This window comes from Gopherus evgoodei, chromosome 5 (assembly GCF_007399415.2).
Source record: "Gopherus evgoodei ecotype Sinaloan lineage chromosome 5, rGopEvg1_v1.p, whole genome shotgun sequence".
Lineage (NCBI taxonomy): Eukaryota > Metazoa > Chordata > Testudines > Testudinidae > Gopherus > Gopherus evgoodei.
This window is the reverse complement of record NC_044326.1, coordinates 19,239,473-19,253,255: the sequence shown is the minus strand read 5'-3', so window position 1 is coordinate 19,253,255 and position 13,783 is coordinate 19,239,473. Positions and strand designations below refer to the sequence as shown.

General features: G+C 44.9%; 1 protein-coding gene across 1 annotated transcript in view; it reads left to right on the top strand.

The window, feature by feature from the left end:
* POLN (DNA polymerase nu) overlaps nucleotides 1-13,783 on the top strand; it is a 197,903-nt gene that overhangs the window by 64,702 nt on the left and 119,418 nt on the right. Inside the window, exon 10 of the mRNA XM_030563754.1 lies at nucleotides 13,193-13,249. Coding sequence (XP_030419614.1) covers nucleotides 13,193-13,249 — 57 coding nt within the window. The remainder of the gene's footprint in view (nucleotides 1-13,192; nucleotides 13,250-13,783) is intronic.

The window sequence follows — 13,783 nt, the reverse complement described above, 5'->3', positions numbered from 1 at the left end:
TAACTATATGAAATTGGTACCCCTTACTGTTAATTCCAGAGATCCTGGACTGAGTACAGGTGTTTGCTAAGATGTACATTAGTGGAGCATATAATCTAGTTCAAATCAGGGCAGGAGACAAATGGAAGATAGCCTTTAGAACAAGTTATAGACACTTTGAGTATTCGATAATGCCCTTTGAACTTACCAGTTCTCCAGCCACTTTCCAGCACCTGATCAGTGACATATTTCAAGATATCCTAGACAAGTTTGTGTTTTCATAGTTAATGATATTCTAATCTATTCCAGTAGTCAAGCAAGCCATGACCACCATGTCCATGAAGTGTGAATATGATTGTGCCAGCATGGGTTATATGGAAAACTGGAAAAGTCTGTATTTGACCAATCATCTGTTGAATTTTTGGGGTTCATACTGTCAGAAGGAGGACTATGGATGGACCCTCAGAAGGTATCTGCATTTCAGGATTGGGATGAACCCTGGAGCATCCAAGACCTCCAGAGGTTCATGGGGTTTGCCAGTTTTACAGTTTATTCCAAACTTTCAAAGGTCACAGCCTCTATAACTGTCATCCTCCACAAATGTGCAAGGTTTCACTGGCCACTAGAGACTCATCAGGCCTTTGAACACCTGAACATAGCTTTCACGTGTTCCCCAGTGCTGGTCTCCCCTGACCTTAACCTACCCTTTGTCCTTGAGGCTGACACCTCTGATGTAGCCATTGGACTGATACAAAGAAACAGAGCCCCAGCATGAAATGCATCCATGTGCTTGTTCTTCATGAAAAATCATCCCTGTTGAATGCTCCCTGTTCCTGATAACTACCATGCCTCATCCCTGTTCCAACTGCCTACCATGCCTGGTTCCTATTTCCTCACCTTGACCCCTGTTGCTGACTCTGACACCGGCTTGACCCTGGATGGGACTTCTGGCTTTGACCCTTGGCTTTTCAACAACTCTGACACTACTCCCAGCTCCAACCACTAGGTCAGACAGCCTACGTTACAGGCCCTTATGGTGTCAGTCAAAACCTGGTTTTTTCTTCTTATTTGGCACATTCATTAAAGATCTTAATTTCAGCACTTTCATGTCCATGTGGCTGTGTTAAGTTCCCTCTGTTTTCTGGTAAAGGAAGTTTGTTTTCATACCTTCATATTTTTAGGTTCACAAGTGGGATCTTAAAGCTTCATTTGCCAATCAAAATCTGTTGGCCAATTGGAAACTGAAGTAAATTTTGGGTCAACTAATGGAACTGCCCTTTGAACTAAAGACTACTACCTTATTGATTTTCTTGTTATTTTGTCAAGTCATTAAATTCTTTTTGGACACAAGGAAGTCTTGCACAAAAACAGATACTTGATTAAGTTGAAAACACTGGCAAGAGCAAAAGTTTCAAAGTTTCAAAAGCAACAATCATCTACTGTATCTTGGCAGCATTTGTGGAGTCTTATAAGAACGGTAGAAAAGCTACTCCCTCATATTTGAGCACATTCTGCCAGATCTGTTTCCACTTCATGAGCAAGAAAAAATAGAGCTGCATATGAAGAGATCTGCATTGCAGCTAGTGTTTCTCTCCATACTTTCAAAAGAAAAATGCAGGTTGGACATCTAATTTTTCTCTGAGGTAACCTTTGGCTGGTGGGTTTTATAGACCGCTGACCTCCTTTGATTCATATGTTTCTAGATAGTCTCTCTTTTGGGACTTGGACTGCTTGTGAATTTCCAACAGTTAGAGCCCTGTGAAATTGAGTTATTTATTTTTTTTATATTTTTTTGTTTTTATTTTTTGACAACATTGTGTTATCTTGTTTTATCCACCCTGCCCCATCACCCACACTTCCACACCCCATCTCCCCCCTCTTAGCTCCCCACCACTTCTGCCTGAGCCCCAGGCACCCCAACTTCAATATCAACAGCCACTCCTCTCCCAGGGTGCCCAGAGCCCAGCCTGGGCTGCCTCCCTCCACTCCATTCCATGGCACCATGAGGAGAACCACACACCGCAATCCCCTTGCCAGACAGGCTCAAAGGAGGCTGAGGGCCTGCTGACACCACCTCCACACTGCAATGTCTCCCTTGCTTGTGTAAGTCATGGTGAATGTGGCTCACTGTCTCACGCTCTTTGTGTTACTTCGAACTCCTCCTATCGACCTCTACTAGGCCCACACCCTCAGCACTCATTTCACATGTATGTAGGGTGACTAGACAGCAAATGTGAAAAATTGGGACGGGGGTGGTGGGTAATAGGTTCCTATATAAGAAAAAGACCCAAAAATTGGGACTGTCCCTATAAAATCGGGACATCTGGTCACCCTACATGTATGCAATGCATGCACATGGCTCATGTGGGAGAAACCGTTGGCTGGTGTGCTCAACTTGATGGAAGCAATCCCATTAGCTCATTTGTTGCACCTCTGGGTGCTGCCATTGGCTACTGAATCTTCTGAGGGTGATGAGAAGCTTTGTTTTATAATTATTTGTTTTATTTAATTTTTTGTGTAACTTATTGCTTTATTTCATGTTATTTCTACCTATGTATAAGGATAAGACAATTTTTTCTTATCTCTAAATCTGGATTTTTCCTTTCCTTTGTTAATATGCTTGCAGGATATTATAGACTTTAAGACAGGGGTTCTCAAACTTGGGGTCGGGACCCCTCAGGGGATCGCAAGGTTATTACATGGGGGGTCATGAGGTCTCAACCTCCACCCCAAACCTGCTTTGCCTCCATCATTTATAATGATGTTAAATATATTTTAAAGTGTTTTTAATTTATAAGGGGGGTCGCACTCAGAGACTTGCTATGTGAAAGGGGTCACCAGTAAAAAAGTTTGAGAGCCACTGCTTTAAGGATTAGAATTCTAGTGATCTTGCAGTAGAGTTCTCTAGGGTGACAACATATCCCGTTTCGGCTGGGGCAGTACCTTTTTTAAGCCTTGTCCTGGGTGTCCCAACTTTTTTTTCCAAAAGGAGGCATTTGTCCCTGTCATAAACATACAGCAAAGAGTAGCATAAAATCCCTCTTTACCTTGTAAAGGGTTAAGAAACTCAGATAACCTGGGGGCACCTGACCAAAAGGGCCAATAAGAGGAGAAATGCACCCACCACCTTCCAGAAACTTGTAGATGGTCTCCTAGTGGGATTGGGAGAATCTACAATAGCCTACCTTAATGATGTGGCCATTTTTTCCAGAACACCTGGAGCATCTGCAAAAAGTCTTCGAGCGCATAAGGGAGGCAGGACTAACTGTTAAGGCTAAAAAGTGTCAAATAGGCCTAAATAGAGTGACTTGCCTTGGAAACCAGGTGGGTCAAGGAACTATCAACCCCCTACAGGCCAGAGTGAATGCTATCCAAAAGTGGCCTGTCCCAAAGTCAAAGAAATAGGTCCAATCTTTCTTAGGCTTGGCCAGATATTACAGGCGATTTGTACCGCACTGTCATAAACAGATAGCTAAGGGTTAATGTCTCTTTCACCTGAAACACCTGACCAGAGAACCAATCAGGAAACCGGATTTTTTCAACCTTGGGTGGAGGGAAGTGTGTCTCTGAGTCTTTTGTCTGTCTGCCTGTTTCCTCTGAGCTTTGGAGAAGTAGTTCTATTTTCTAGTCTTCTGTTTCTAAGTGTAAGGACAAAGAGATCAGATAGTAAGTTCTATGGTTTCTTTTCTTTGGTATTTGCATGAATATCAGTGCTGGAGTGCTTTGATTTGTATTCTTTTTGAATAAGGCTGTTTATTCAATATTCTTTTAAGCAATTGACCCTGTGTTGTATCATCTTAATACAGAGAGAACATTTGTATTTTTTCTTTCTTTTTTATATAAAGTTTTCTTTTAAGACCTGTTGGAGTTTTTCTTTACTTCAGGGAAATTAAGTCTGTACTCACCAGGGAATTGGTGGGAGGAAGAAATCAAGGGGAGAGCTGTGTGTTGGATTGCTAGCCTGATTTTGCATTTCCTCTGGGTGAAGAGGAAAGTGCTTTTGTTCCAGGATTGGGAACGGAGAGGGGGACTCACTCTGCGTAGTTTCACAGAGCTTGTGTCTGTGTATCTCTCCAGGAGCACCTGGAGGGGGGAAGGGAATCCGGATTATTTCCCTTTGTTGTGAGACTCAAGGGATTTGGGTCTTGTGGTCCCCAGGGAAGGTTTTTCAGGGGGACCAGAGTGCCCCAAAACACTCTAATTTTTTGGGTGGTGGCAGCAGTACCAGGTCCAAGCTGGTAACTAAGCTTGGAGGTTTTCATGCTAACCCCCAAATTTTGGACGCTAAGGTCCAGAATCTGGGAATAAGGTTATAACATGGTGGCAGCGGCGGGATATAGACAGAATCCAGTAGGAATATTATATTTTTCTTTTCTCTGCTAAGGGCTTTTTAGCAGAGAGAAACAGTTTGGTTTTAAAAGGGAACCAGAGAGAATTTTTTTTTTCTGCTCTCTCTAGCAGTTGTGGTTTGCATATTAAGCGAGAAGACTGTTAAGGGTCTTTTGTCATGCAATAGCCCTCCCATTAGCAGGCAAGTACCAGCACTTATATGCATGCAAATAAAGTGGTTTTTCTGGTTTCCCTTCATTGAACATTAGCTAGAGAGAGAAAAGGAAAAAAGCACTGTTGCTAGGCAGACTTCAGGAGGCAACAGAGAGCCTGCAGTTCAGAAAATAAACACCGGAGGGCACCCCAACACAAGAAAACAGGAACCATGACTTCTAAGGCAAAGATTGGCGCCGAAGAACAAATCAAAGACGCTGAACACAGGCGACAGATGGAGATGAAAGAAAAGGAAGAAAGCCTCAAACTGGCAGCCTTCCAAAGAGAACAGGCAGCCCAAGAGGCAGCACACAAAAGAAAACTAGAAGAAGAAGAGGTGGCCCACCGAAGGAAGCAAGCAGAAGAAGAGTTGGCCCACAGAAGGAAGCAAGAAGAAGAAGAGGTGGCCCACCGCCGAGAAATGGAAAAGCACCAAAAAGAAATGGAAAAGCACCAAAAAGAAATGGAAAAACAACAAAAAGAGAATGAAGAGAAGGAAAAACAGAGAAAACATGAACTGGAGATGGCAAAAGCTGGGCTGCATGTGCCAGCCAACCCTAACAACCCGGCGCCAATTATTGCTCCCCAGCACAGGAAATTTCCCACCTACAAGGCAGGTGATGACACCGAGGCCTTCTTGGAAAATTTTGAAAGAGCCTGTCTTGGGTACAGCATCCCCGAAGACCAGTACATGGTAGAATTAAGGCCACACCTCAGTGGACCTTTAGCAGAGGTGGCAGCTGAAATGCCCAAGCCGCAAATGAATGACTATAAACTTTTTCAAACCAAGGCCAGATACAGGATGGGGATAACCCCAGATCATGCCCGTCGGCGCTTCAGAACCCAAAAATGGAAACCAGAGGTGTCATTTCCCAAACACGCCTACTACATTGCAAAAAACTATGAGGCCTGGTTAACAGGAAACAACATTCAAACCTTGGAAGAAGTGAACCTCCTCATACAAATGGAGCAGTTCTTGGATGGTGTTCCTGAAGACATCACACGGTACATACAAGATAGAAATCCCAAAACTATCGCTGAGGCGGGGGAGATTGGAGCCAAATGGATGGAACTGGCAGAAAGCAAAAAAGCTACTGTCAAGGGGAACGATTACCCCAGGGGGCACACAGACCATAAACCCTACAACCGAGGACAGCCAAAGACCCTCCATACCACCCAAGTAAAGCCACAGATACCCTACTCTTCAACCTCACCAGTCTCCAGTAACTCACCTCGGCCCAGTGACCCATCAGATGGAAGATGCTTTAAGTGTAATGAACTGGGACATATCAAGGCCAACTGTCCCAAGAACACCATGCGAGTGCAATTCATTACACCACCATCACCCCAAAGATCCCCAGGCCCAGATGCCTCTCAAATACCCTTGGAGCGAAGGGAAAATTTGAGAGTGGGCGGAAAGAAGGTTACTGCGTGGAGAGACACGGGGGCACAAGTGTCAGCTATCCACCAATCCTTCGTTGACCCCAAATTCATCAACCCAAAGGCCAAAGTTACCATTTACCCCTTCATGTCACAAGCTGTAGACTTGCCTACAGCTGAACTGCCTGTCCAGTACAAAGGCTGGTCAGGAATGTGGACTTTTGCAGTCTATGACAATTATCCTATCCCCATGCTACTGGGGGAAGACTTGGCCAACCAAGTGAAGCGGGCCAAGAGAGTGGGAATGGTTACCCGTAGCCAAACCAGGCAAGCTTCCAGACCCATTCCTGTTCCTGAGCCGTCCACAGAGGCCCCGTCTGTGTTACCAGAGACCCAGACAGAGGTAGTGGACCCGGATTCCATGCCTACCACTGAAACAGCCACAGCATCTCCAGTCCCAGGCCCGGAACTGGAACAGCAACCAGTACCAGCAAGTGCAACCACATCTTCAAACTCAACGCCAGAGGGCGCCAGCGAGCCAGAACTGGCAGAAGCACACGACAGCCATACCCAAAAGGCTCAGCCAGAGCCTGAAATACCCTCAGGTGCACCAGCGGAGAGCGGTTCACCAGCAACGGAAACAACCCCATCACCTACATCGCTTCCAGAGGGACCAAGCCCAAGTCCACAGTCTGAGGAAGAACTGGTGACCCCAGCCTCAAGGGAACAGTTCCAGGCTGAGCAGGAAGCAGATGACAGCCTTCAGAAAGCGTGGGCGGCGGCACGGAGCACCCCACCGCCTCTCAGCTCTTCTAATCGATCCCGGTTTGTTATAGACCAAGGACTTTTATACAAGGAAATTCTTTCTGGTGGACACCGGGAAGAATGGCAGCCGCAAAAACAGTTGGTGGTTCCAACTAAGTACCGGGAGAAGCTCTTAAGCTTAGCCCATGATCATCCCAGTGGCCATGCTGGGGTGAACAGAACCAAGGACCGGTTGGGGAAGTCCTTCCACTGGGAGGGGATGGGCAAGGATGTTGCCAAGTATGTCCGGTCTTGTGAGGTATGCCAAAGAGTAGGTAAGCCTCAAGACCAGGTCAAGGCCCCTCTCCAGCCACTCCCCATAATTGAGGTCCCATTTCAGCGAGTAGCTGTGGATATTCTGGGCCCTTTCCCAAAAAAGACGCCCAGAGGAAAGCAGTACGTACTGACTTTAGTGGACTTTGCTACCCGATGGCCAGAAGCAGTAGCTCTAGGCAACACCAGGGCTAACACTGTGTGCCTGGCCCTAACAGACATCTTTGCCAGGGTAGGTTGGCCCTCTGACATCCTTACAGATTCAGGGTCTAATTTCCTGGCAGGGACCATGGAAAAACTGTGGGAAACTCATGGGGTGAATCACTTGGTTGCCACCCCGTACCACCATCAAACCAATGGCCTGGTGGAAAGGTTCAATGGAACTTTGGGGGCCATGATAAGAAAATTCATCAACGAATTCTCCAATAATTGGGACCTAGTGTTGCAGCAGTTGCTGTTTGCCTACAGGGCTGTACCACATCCCAGTTTAGGGTTTTCACCATTTGAACTGGTGTATGGTCACGAGGTTAAGGGGCCATTACAGTTGGTGAAGCAGCAATGGGAGGGGTTTACGCCTTCTCCAGGAACTAACATTCTGGACTTTGTAAGCAACCTACAAAGCACCCTCCGACACTCTTTAGCCCTTGCTAGAGAGAACCTAAAGGATGCTCAAGAAGAGCAAAAGGCCTGGTATGACAGACATGCCAGAGAACGTTCCTTCAAGGTAGGAGACCAGGTTATGGTCTTGAAGGCGCAACAGGCCCATAAGATGGAAGCATCATGGGAAGGGCCATTCACGGTCCAAGAGCGCCTGGGAGCTGTAAACTACCTCATAGCATTTCCCAGTTCCTCACTAAAGCCTAAAGTGTACCATGTTAATTCTCTCAAGCCTTTCTATTCCAGAGACTTACAGGTTTGTCAGTTTACAGTCCAGGGAGATGATGCTGAGTGGCCTGACGGTGTCTACTACGACGGAAAAAAAGACGGTGGCGTGGAAGAGGTAAACCTCTCAACCACCCTGGAACGTCTGCAGCGGCAACAAATCAAGGAGCTGTGCACTAGCTTCGCCCCATTGTTCTCAGCCACCCCAGGACGGACTGAACGGGCATACCACTCCATTGATACAGGTAATGCTCACCCAATCAGAACCCCACCCTACCGGGTGTCTCCTCATGCCCAAGCTGCTATAGAACGGGAGATCCAAAACATGCTACAGATGGGTATAATCCGCCCATCTACCAGTGCATGGGCATCTCCAGTGGTTCTGGTACCCAAACCAGATGGGGAAATACGCTTTTGCGTGGACTACCGTAAGCTAAATGCTGTAACTCGTCCGGACAACTATCCAATGCCACGTACCGATGAGCTATTGGAAAAGTTGGGACGTGCCCAGTTCATCTCTACAATAGACTTAACCAAGGGGTACTGGCAAGTACCGCTAGATGAACCTGCCAAGGAGAGGTCAGCATTCGTCACCCATGCGGGGGTGTATGAATTCAATGTCCTTCCTTTCGGCCTTCGAAATGCACCCGCCACCTTCCAGAGGCTGGTAGATGGTCTACTAGCTGGACTGGGAGAATTCGCAGTTGCCTACCTCGATGATGTGGCCATTTTTTCAGACTCCTGGCCCGAACACCTACTCCACCTGGAAAAGGTCTTTGAGCGCATCAGGCAGGCAGGACTAACTGTTAAGGCCAAAAAGTGTCAAATAGGCCAAAACAGAGTAACTTACCTGGGGCACCAGGTGGGTCGAGGAACCATAAACCCCCTACAGGCCAAGGTGGATGCTATCCAAAAGTGGCCTGTCCCAAGGTCAAAGAAACAGGTCCAATCCTTCTTAGGCTTGGCCGGATACTACAGGCGATTTGTACCACACTACAGCCAAATCGCTGCCCCATTAACCGACCTAACCAAAAAAACCCAGCCAACTGCCGTTAAGTGGACTAATGAGTGTCAAGAGGCCTTTACCCAGCTTAAGGCGATGCTCATGTCTGACCCTGTGCTCAGGGCCCCGGACTTTAACAAGCCATTCCTAGTAACCACAGATGCATCTGAGCGTGGTATAGGAGCAGTGCTCATGCAGGAAGCAACAGATCACAACTTCCATCCTGTCGTGTTTCTCAGCAAGAAACTGTCTGAGAGGGAAAGTCACTGGTCAGTCAGTGAAAAGGAATGCTATGCCATTGTGTACGCCCTGGAAAAGCTACGCCCATATGTTTGGGGACGGCGGTTCCAACTACAAACTGACCATGCTGCACTAAAGTGGCTTCATACTGCCAAGGGGAACAACAAGAAACTTCTTCGTTGGAGTTTAGCTCTCCAAGATTTTGATTTTGAAATTCAACACATCACAGGAGCTTCTAACAAAGTTGCTGATGCACTCTCCCGTGAGAGTTTCCCAGAATCCAGTAGTTAAAAAGTGTTCTTAAAATGTAAAAGTCTGTTAGTTATATACTTAGTAGTATATGTAAAGGTGCATGTGTTGTATTAATCTGTTTATTTTCAAGTTCTAGAAGGAAATTGCCGCCAGTGAGCTTCCCCACTGTCTGCAATTTGGGGGGCGTGTCATAAACAGATAGCTAAGGGTTAATGTCTCTTTCACCTGAAACACCTGACCAGAGAACCAATCAGGAAACCGGATTTTTTCAACCTTGGGTGGAGGGAAGTGTGTCTCTGAGTCTTTTGTCTGTCTGCCTGTTTCCTCTGAGCTTTGGAGAAGTAGTTCTATTTTCTAGTCTTCTGTTTCTAAGTGTAAGGACAAAGAGATCAGATAGTAAGTTCTATGGTTTCTTTTCTTTGGTATTTGCATGAATATCAGTGCTGGAGTGCTTTGATTTGTATTCTTTTTGAATAAGGCTGTTTATTCAATATTCTTTTAAGCAATTGACCCTGTGTTGTATCATCTTAATACAGAGAGAACATTTGTATTTTTTCTTTCTTTTTTATATAAAGTTTTCTTTTAAGACCTGTTGGAGTTTTTCTTTACTTCAGGGAAATTAAGTCTGTACTCACCAGGGAATTGGTGGGAGGAAGAAATCAAGGGGAGAGCTGTGTGTTGGATTGCTAGCCTGATTTTGCATTTCCTCTGGGTGAAGAGGAAAGTGCTTTTGTTCCAGGATTGGGAACGGAGAGGGGGACTCACTCTGCGTAGTTTCACAGAGCTTGTGTCTGTGTATCTCTCCAGGAGCACCTGGAGGGGGGAAGGGAATCCGGATTATTTCCCTTTGTTGTGAGACTCAAGGGATTTGGGTCTTGTGGTCCCCAGGGAAGGTTTTTCAGGGGGACCAGAGTGCCCCAAAACACTCTAATTTTTTGGGTGGTGGCAGCAGTACCAGGTCCAAGCTGGTAACTAAGCTTGGAGGTTTTCATGCTAACCCCCAAATTTTGGACGCTAAGGTCCAGAATCTGGGAATAAGGTTATAACAGCACTACAGCCAAATTGTTGCCCTACTGACAGACCTAACCAAAAAGAAACAACCAAATGCAGTTCAGTGGACTGAAGAATGTCAGAAGGCCTTTAACTAGCTTAAAGCAACACTCATGTCTGACCCTGTGCTAAGGGCCCTGGACTTTGACAAACCTTTCCTAGTAACCACAGATGCAACCGAGCGTGGTGTGGGAGCAGTTTTAGTGCAGGAAGGACTGGATCAATAATTCCATCCTGTCGTGTTTCTCAGCAAAAAACTATCTGAGAGGGAAAGCCACTGGTCAATCAGTGAAAAGGAATGTTATGCCATGGTATGTGCACTGGAGAAGCTACGCCCATATGTTTGGGGATGGCGTTTCCACCTGCAAACCAACCATGCTGTGCTGAAGTGGCCTCATACCATCAGGGACAATAATAAAAAAAACTTCTTCGGTGGAGTTTAGCTCTCCAAGATTTTGATTTGAAATACAACACATTTCAGGAGCTTCTAACAAAGTGGCTGATGCACTCTCCTGTGAAAGTTTCCCAGAATCAACTGGTTACAATCGTCTTTGAAATGTGGGAAATATTGTTAGTTTTTACATAATCAGTAGTATATCTAAAGGTGCATGTGTCTTATTAATTCTGTTTTCTCCTAGAGCTCCAGGAAGAAATCACAGCCAGTGTGGAGCAGGCTGTCCAGCACTGTCTATGATTTGGGGGGCGTGTCATAAACATACAGTTAAGGGTAGCATAAAATCCCTCTTTACCCTGTAAAGGGTTAATTCTTCTTTTACCTGTAAGGGGTTAAGAAGCTCAGATAACCTGGGAGCACCTGACCAAAAGGATCAATAAGGGGAGAAGATACTTTCAAATCTGTGGGGGAAAGTTTTTCATCTGTGTCTCTTGGAGCCAGCCAGGAAACAGGGCAGGAGAAAATACATTTCCCTAGCTATATCTGAACTAAGTATCTAGCCTTGCAGAAATAATAAGTAATAGCAGAAAAGAAATGCATTAGATTACCTTTTGTTTTAGCTTGTGAATTTTCCCTGTGCTAAGAGAGAGGTTTATCCCTGTTTTTGTAACTTTAAAGTTTTGTCTAGAGGGGAAATCCTCTGTGTTTTTGAGTCTTTTGTTATTCTGCAAAGTACTTACCATCCTGATTTTACAGAGGTGATTCTTTTACCTTTTCTTTAATTAAAATTCTTCTTTTAAAAACCCGATTGATTTTTCATTGTTCTTAAGATCCAAGAGTTTGGGTCTGTGTTCACCTGTACTAGTTGGTGAGGATATTATTCTCAAGCCTCCCCAGGAAAGGGAGTGTAGGGGTTTGGGGAGATATTTGGGGAAGGTAGGGCTCCAGGTGGCCCTCCCTGAATGTTTGGTTAAATCACTTGGTGGCAGCAGTGATACTAAGGCAAGGAAGGAATTTGTGCCTTGGGGAAGTTTTAACCTAAGCTGATAAAAATAAGCTTAGGGTGTTCTTGCATGCGGGTCCCCACATCTGTACCCCAGAGTTCAGAGTGGGGAAGGAAGCATGACAATCCCGTTTGCTGTTGCTGACTTGAACAGTTGGCAAGAGCAAACAGGAGAAATGCCCACTTATGGCAAAGAAAGTGGGGTGCAGTGTGGAGGGAGCAAACAGAGATGCCAGCCCCCGCTAGGGGGAAGGTAGTGCTGGAGGTGGGGTAGCTGGAGGGGGTTCCAGCGTGCAGGGCCCATGCAGGGTTCTAGCCACCGGGGCAACAGCCTTGTGTGGGGTGGGAGGGCCCACAGAGTTCCAGCAACTTGGCAACAGCAATGTGGGGTGAGCCTTTAGGCAAGTGGCTTGGAGGTCCCATGTTCTCTTTGGAAAATATGGTCACCCTAATTTCTAGGCATTGCCTTTGCTGTTACCTGTGAGCATGGCTACTCAAAAGGCAGTTCCAGAACAGTGTCTTTCCTGTTATGAAAAGGCAAATGTGCAGGTAAAGATAAATTAACTTAACTTAAAATTAATTTTAACAAATTGCCTTTTTGAGTCCTTGAAAAGTCATGCTACAGAGCCTAGAAAAGCAGCCCTCTAGACTAGATTCTGTATTTCCTTCAACCATGGTGGAAATGCAAAGTTTTCATCTATATGGACTCCCTTCCTACAGTGAGATAGAAATCTAGTATGGACACTAGGTGGTTGCCTCTCTCTCCCTTTTTGACTGGAATCTTGAAGTAATTCTTTACTCACTGATGAGTTTGCTGTCTGTCTCTTCCTCTGAAAAGAAATTTCCCGTCAGCTAGTTTAAATCTTCCTGTCTCAAACTGAACTCTGAAGTCCATTTTACAGCAACTAAAAACCCTCCCTGACTTCCCTGGACATAGAATCATAGGACTGGAAGGGACCTTGAAAGGTCATCTAGTCCAGTCTCCTGCACATGCTCTGGTCCCAATCTAATTCCTGACAATTAAATTATAAACTAGCACTCATGAGTGTCTTTCTGTTCATATGTTGTTACACCATGCTGTTCACCATGGTATCTCAGCACCTGGTTGGGAATACATGCCCAGGTTCAGGAGTTTTCTGCATATTGGGACAAGCTGGGGTTTATATCTTCATAAAAGTCCCCTCCTGTCCCACTTCTCAACTTCTAGAAATTCTGCTTGACTTTTAACACTTCTGATGCTGCTCCTAACTACTAACTACTAAAAGAGGTAGTATTCAGGTTTCAGCCATCTAGAAATCAGTTCTAAATGCTAAATTAAGCTTGTTAACATAACAAAATTGAATTGAATAACTAGCACACTACTAAGTCAAATTCTTTATTTATTCTCCAGTTAAACAAGCTGCAAGATCTTCATCCATTGCCTAAGATAATTTTAGAATACCGACAGGTGAGTTCATTTTTCATAAAGAACATATTTGCATTGAAAGCAAGAATTAACTGAACAAAAATATAGCTTTTTATGCCACTTGTCTGAGAATCTTTTGGCTAACATATGATTTCACTTATTTCTTTAATTAGTCTTCATGTTTCTGCAGCAGTAGGTAAATTCTTAGTATGAGTTCAAAAATAAGTTTGGTTTGCACTAGATTTTTTGCAGTTAACAACTGAAGCCACATATTTTTTGTTAAATGTTTGTTGCACACTTTTAGAAAACTTCACTAACAAAATTGGTTTGGTGATACAGTGCACTGCCAATGAGAAAATCTGGACCAAGAAAAGAGCTTGAGATTGTAAGGGGCTACATCAGTGGACTTTTTGATATCTTGCTATTTCTTATTTTTACAATAGTGTGCTGACAATCCATCACAGCATTAGTTTAGTCTGCCCATTTTGGTTAACAGTTGGGTTTTCAATGGATGTGTTTTCAGAGTAAAACTAAAAAATCAGTCTTTGGCTTCCTTGTGTCATCCTTTGTTTCTGC